Here is a 6,896-nt window from a genome sequence, read left to right on the forward strand (position 1 = left end):
GTGTGTAGCTGTGTGACTGAATTGGTGGTGTTCTGTAAGTATTTAAGTGACTGGAAATGAAGTGCAAACTTGTTAACTGTACTCTTTAAATCTCTGCAGTTATTTTGTATATGAGTTATACCTCAATGAAGTTGTCTTTTAAAAGATGAATTGCATTTGGGAAAAATGAAATTCCCTTTAATTCTAACAACAATTCTAACTGTTGTTAAAAACAACAGTGTTTTTATGATGTGGTTTTTATGATGTGACCTGACAGTAAGGCAAAGACATAAGGCAAAGCTAATGCTTACACACGGCTCCTGGTACGGTTAGTGTCCGGAGTTTGCCTTTCCTCCATGTTTTCATTCTGAGATTAAGGTTCATCCTGCTGTCTGAGGGCGTGTGAGCATTCAGTCAGTGAAGTGGACACTGTGGGATGGGGATGAGGGCACTCAGCTTCATGCTCCAGCCAGCTCACACCTTCAGATCCTGTACATCACGACAGTGCTCAGCTGAATGCCACGCTTACTCAGAAACACTCTGAGAGGTGCATGACAGCATGTATCCTAAGAGCGTTGTACTTCTGAGCAGTAACCCCTTGGCATTTTGGGTGACACTCTGCATTCATTTGTTGTTAGGGGTTTTTGGATGCCTGCGAAAAAGGCCCTCTTTCTGGTCACAAGCTGTCTGGGCTGCGGTTTGTTCTGCAAGATGGAGCACACCACATGGTTGATTCTAACGAGATCTCTTTCATCCGAGCTGGAGAAGGTGCCCTTAAACAAGGTATGTGCTAACAAACTCTATGTCTACCTCCCTGGGAGACCATCGTAGTCTCAGAGCAGCGCTGTTTATCTGCCCTCTACCCAGGACTTGGAGGGGAAGCGCAGGTGAGGGATGGGTACTTACAGCCTATGAATTGCAGAGGAGATGGCTGGGTTCTATTTCTTGCAAAAATGAAAGCCTGCCCTGTTCTATCATCTAGGTATTTATTTTTAATGTCTTTTAAGTTCATATATAATCTAAGGTTCTAGTTTTAATAGAGAAGACAAATGCTCAGAACTTTAAGAAGTATTTTAAAGATAAATTAGTCGTGTTATTTTAACTGACCTACTTAAATGTCAAGGAGCTTATACATTTGTAAGTAATTTTTTTCACATATCACATTTTAAGCTGTTAGGGATTATTATGAGAATGGGAAAGTGTTTTGAAAGACTTCAGTAAACTTTATCCATAATACAGACCTTCTGCTAAACTGCTGAATCTGTCAACCTTACGTTTGACCATACGTTTATTAAAACTGTGACCAGAACTCTGAGATGCTATGGGCAGCCATATCTGATTCTTTGCTTTTAATTCAGGGAAAACAAAGCGCAGTTACCCTGAAGTCAGAAAATTCATTTTCTTTGCCTCCTCATCTAGATCTGGCATTTGCCAATTCCTTAATAATATATAAAAGTGTCTTTATATAATAAAATTGATTCACATAACAGTTCAAATGTATTCTCACCAAAGAGTTAAAATAGACAGGGAGAGACCTTGATCATTATTTTGTAAGTATTCTGTGCATCAGAATTCTGTTGATTCTGTATGAACTGTGAGCTTTTTGAACTCCTTTGGTCTCAGTTTGCATGTCTGGTTACTGGTAGGCTGTGGCAGGGAGGGCTGCTGTTGTCTATGCTAAGTTGCTAACTCCTTATCTTATTAAACTTATTTTATTAAACTGCATTTATTGATGCAGTGTCTGGATTGTCTCATGTGGGTGTTACTGAGCGTGACTCGGCTAGAATGCCCACCTTTTGACCTTGAAATGTTCATTACTTTAATACTTCTTCAGTTTAAACAATATTTTAAATAGGTTAACACTTTTTAGAAATGCAGTTGAATTAAAAAGCACCAATTGTTTTAGGCTGGTTCTTGATGTTTGTAACTTTCATGGAAGCAGAGGTTAGATAAAGCTAAGATTATCTGGTCATCAGTCGACATATGACCTCATCCTTTCTAACTCTTCCTATACTTAAATATAAATAAATATAGATGCATATGCCCCTAACACACACATACAGCAATGTAAACAATCATGAGATATGCATAGCTGTGCAGTAGATATGCGAAGGGAAGTCTGGATTACAGCTGAGGTTGTGTACACAAGCCAGGTATGCTTGAAAAACAGCTAATTTGGGTTCTTTGTCTCACTATTTCTTTATGATCAAAGGCAAAAATATGGGACTACATTTTTATCCACAAGTAAATATAAATATTTGTCAAAAATAGAATATAATTAAAAAAAAAGAGTCATTAGATTTAGAATAAAAATGAAGATTGACTTTTTTTTTAAAGTCCTAAAAAAGAGGAAGTTTTTAAAAGGTTAAAAGTAGATGCCTTTAATCTCATTAGAGATATGTAGATGTCTGAATTCGTGGCCAGCCTGGTCTACAAAACAAGTGGGAAAGCCAGGGCTACACAGAGAAATCCTGTCTCAAAAAAGCAAAACAAAACAAATAAATAATAATTAGTGTAATTAAATAAAATCAAGTGCAGGAAGAATTGGTGTATATAAATCACTGGATGCCATAGTAGGCTTCTGGATAAGAATGTTCTTGCTAACTGAGCTGGGTATAAGAGCAGCTTATACTTAGATTGCTGTGTCTGTTATATACAGTAAGATATACTAAAATATGTGACATAGTATCGAAATTAGGAGACAGTTTAGATTTTTATGCATTACCATTTAGGCCAAAATTTGAACTTGCCTCAAAGATTAATCAGTTATGTAACTTTAAACTGAAATGTGAATGTGCTTGGTCTGCTCTGGCTTTGTGGATGTGAATGTTGCTTTCACTTCCAGAGAGAACTCTTTGCTTATTTTCCCAAACACTGGGCTTACCACCATGCTAAACAGAGCCAGTCTTTACTTCATTAACCCAGCGTCTGTTCTCTGGGATCTCTCACCATTCCACTCCAGACTTGGGGCTTTCTCTTTTCCTTACTGGGAAGAAATAGGCCCCGTGACCTTTTGACCTAGAGCGGTACCACGCCACCTAGTTCCCAACATGTTTACTTCAGTCGATGCTCATAAAATGTCTTGATTCCGCATATGTGCTACATTTTGTTGAGCTCATGAGTGTCTTGTGGGTTTCAGCTCTGTAAAGAGACACAATGACCATGGCAGCTCTTACAGAGAAAACATTTACTTGAGGCTGGCTTACAGTGGTTTATTCCATTATCATCATGACTGGAAACATGGCCACGTGCAGGCAGACATGGTGCTGGAACATCCAAGAGCTCTGCATCTACATTCATAGGCAGGAGACTGGATTCCACACTGGACAGAGCTTGATCATAGGAGACCTCAAAGCCCGCCCCCACAGTGACACACTTCCTCTAACAAGATCACACTCCAACAAGGCCACACCTCCTAATAGTGTCACTCTCTGAGCCGAGCATTCACACGCAGGAGTCTGTGGGAGCCATTCCTACTCAAACCACCACCGCAAGTGAGCTTCTCACAGTGTGACCTTAGAGCTGAGAGAATTGAGATTCAGAGCAAGGAGCTTCATAACTCAGGCTGACATACTAGTTTGGTGGAGCTTAAAGTTAAACCTGGACTAGTTTCAGCCCTGGGCTACCTCCTCATCCAGCCCCTTAGCCCCTGGCTTACTGTTTTCACTAGTGGATTGAAATAGAGACTCACCAGTGTTCCTATTACATAGACTTACTGTGAGTTAGGTACTAGAATCTATAGGTAATTTAAGAGTGCTATATTCAAATACTGAGACATTGTATAAATGGCATAGGAACTTGAGCATCCCTGGAGTTTGGTACCCTCCTGGGGTCCTGATGCCAATCCCTGCTGGTCCTGAGGGTTTGTCTTACATTGTCACTCTAGCAGTGACCGCCCTCAAGTCTGTAGTGTCTTTACAGGTGCTTATGAATATACAAGAATGGCTGCTAATTCATTACTTATGAGCAAGTTGATGCCTCTGGAAAAACTATGGCTATTCTAAATCAAAATAGCCCCTGAGTTGTCTTTTATTTGGGAACTGCAGCCAGTCTGTGCTCTAGCCCTACTGCTAAATTTTTGTAAATATTTGAAGTGTAAATATTTGAAGTCTTGTTTTACTTTTTCCGTAAATATTAGTATTGTAACTAAAAAGTGTAAAGGTTGTGTATTAAATGGAACCAAAAAAACACACGTTGAGTTTTATGTTGAAGTGGTTCTTAACATCTAGTCTGATATTTTTTTGTTATTGGTGAAGAAGCTTAAGATCCAGACAGACTGCTTTCACAAGAATAAAACAGCTTATTAGAGATGCAAACTGAAAGCCCGAGTCTCAGTCAGACAGTGGAATTGGTCAGCCTAGAAAAAGAAAGACTTTGTCAGAAGTAACTTGACTCTTCTAAGCACACTCTCCTACCCTGCGATTAGTGTGTGTGTGTGTGTGTGTGTGTGAGTATGAGTGTGTGTGTGTGTGTGTGTGTGTGTGTGTGCTCGTGTTCCAAGGATTAAAAAGAAAGAAAGATTGGGTTTATGTTGGTCTCTCAAGTGATGATTCCAGAGAGAGAGCAATTAAGAATTAATGTGCAGTTTACATAGTGTGGGACTTGATGATTGATGTTTAATGAGATTTAAGGAATTTTTCAAAGGCATGGTAATGGAAATACACCAGAGTGAAATGTTATCTCTTTGGAGTTTTACTATAAAAAGAAAAGTGAGTCCAGGAGAACTTTAAGCTTTTGAACCCTTGGGAAAGTGCCATCTGTGTCATGTAGAGCTGGAGAGAAAGTCACTTTAATAACAAATATACTTAACTTCTCTCTCTCTTTTTAAACCTAGCCTTGGCAAATGCCACATTATGTATTATTGAGCCTATTATGTCTGTGGAAGTTATAGCTCCAAATGAATTTCAGGGAGCAGTATTTGCAGGAATTAGCCGGCGCCATGGAGTGATCACAGGACAAGATGGAATTGAGGACTATTTCACACTTTATGCAGAGGTAAGTACATCACTGATGGTCTCATGGGATTCCTCAGGCTAGCCCGGAACTCACAGTAACCTGGTGCCTCAGCCTCGTGAGGTAACCCCTCTGGGTTAATTTAATTAGCCACAGAAGGCAACCAATTGGTTTTGGTTTTGAAAATTGTGGAGCAAACTGAACCATTTGCTTTTGAGTTTGTGGTTTCTACCTGGTGGCAATTTGTGTAATTTTCTGTAAGAGCAACTCTTAAGTACAAAATCTAAACATAGTATTGTTTATCTCTTGGCTATATATATATTGATGAATTTGTTGTTTCATAGGTGCATAGTTATTTTTCTCCTCATCTTAATCTTATTTATATAGCTGCTTTATTGTGTTATAAGACTAGTATTTAATTCTCTGATCTGTGCCTGTCTTAAGTCTCACAGAGGAGAAAGTATCAGTCACTTTATAGATAGCCTCTAGGAAGATGTTGTCAGTATATCATGTAAGTACCCAAAGGAGGGCTTGGGTGTGGCTCAGTGGTAAGCGTGAGCCCAACATCTCTCACTCACACACACACACACACACACACATACACACACACATACACACACATACACACACACACATACACACACATACACACACACACACAGGCAGTGGAAACTCGTGTGACTGTGAGCTGGAGGTAGTGTGAGGATGAGAAGGGAAGGCCATCAGTGGTATATAGTCTGAAATAGAAAAATTGGTATAGTTACACCTGCCAAAATAATTTTCACATAGCATTTCCCGTCTGGCATAAGACAGAAGTGGCTCTGGCTTTTGAGTCTTTTAAACTGAAAGTCGTCAATAGAAAGCTAACCATAAGGTATTAAATTGACTGATAGATACCTGTACTTTCCTCAAACATTGTTCAGCAGCAGTGCTAAAATATTTTTTGTTTTGTTTTGTTTTTAGGTCCCTCTAAATAATATGTTTGGTTATTCCACTGAGCTTAGGTCTTGCACAGAGGTAAGCAACTTCAAAGCGAGTTCAACCTCACTTCACTACTCTTCAGAAGGGTGCGTGCACATTAATCACATCCTGACTCGCATGAGCAAACGCAACTCTCTGTCTCTCTGTCTCTCTCTCTCAGGGAAAAGGAGAATACACAATGGAGTACTGCAAATACCAGCCGTGTTCACCATCCACACAAGAAGAGCTCATCAATAAGTATTTGGAAGCTACAGGTCAGCTTCCTGTAAAAAAAGGAAAAGCCAAGAACTGACTCCTTTTCTTTGAATATACTGACTATTTGACGTCCAGACTTGAGATGATGGAGCCCAGGAGAATGAATTCAGATGGCTGAAACAAATGTAGGGGCCCCTGCTCCTCACGTGCAGGAGCTATATATACACAAGGTAACGAGGTGTATTTAAACTGTATTGACTATTTTTATTTTTTAGTAAAAGTTCTTAAATAAAATTATATTATTACTAAAGTATGTTTCATATTATTTAAGGGAAGAAGAGAATAACGTTCAGCTTAGAATAATTTTTTTTTGACATAAGGGCTATGTGTATAGCCCAGGTTGGCCTCAAAACCCAGTCCTCTTACCAAGCGGTAGGATTGTGGGTATGCAACGCCATCCACATGTATGTATGACTGTGGCTTTGTGTGTGAATGTACACACCAGGGCTTGTCTTTGGTAGCTGACCTCCAATGTAATTGCTTTAGGTAAAGTTTCTCACTAAGCCTGAAACTTGTGTGTTGCTGAGCAGAAAGCCTGCCCTAGGGATTCCCTGCCTCAGCCTCCCCAGCACAAGTGACAGGCGTGTGCCATACCCAGCTGTTTTCACAGGGGTCCTGGGGGTTGAACTCAGGTCCTCACGCATGCCTGTTCAGTGTGACGGACTGAGAGAACTCTCCAGCTCCCTAGTTGTTTTGGCATGTGGTGTAGCTTAATGTGGTGTAACAGG

The 6,896-nt window shown here is 39.9% G+C and overlaps 1 protein-coding gene across 1 annotated transcript in view; it reads left to right on the forward strand.

The window, feature by feature from the left end:
- The window catches only part of GFM1 (G elongation factor mitochondrial 1), a 41,793-nt gene extending 35,385 nt beyond the window's left edge, over positions 1-6,408 (forward strand). Inside the window, exons 15-18 of the mRNA XM_080915638.1 lie at positions 618-762; positions 4,814-4,974; positions 5,896-5,949; positions 6,074-6,408. Of these exons, the coding sequence (XP_080771764.1) occupies positions 618-762; positions 4,814-4,974; positions 5,896-5,949; positions 6,074-6,205 (492 nt within the window). The 3' untranslated portion in view covers positions 6,206-6,408. The remainder of the gene's footprint in view (positions 1-617; positions 763-4,813; positions 4,975-5,895; positions 5,950-6,073) is intronic.
- Positions 6,409-6,896: the final 488 nt, after the last annotated feature.

Source organism: Micromys minutus, assembly GCF_963924665.1.
Source record: "Micromys minutus genome assembly, chromosome: 4".
Classification (NCBI taxonomy): Eukaryota; Metazoa; Chordata; class Mammalia; order Rodentia; family Muridae; genus Micromys; species Micromys minutus.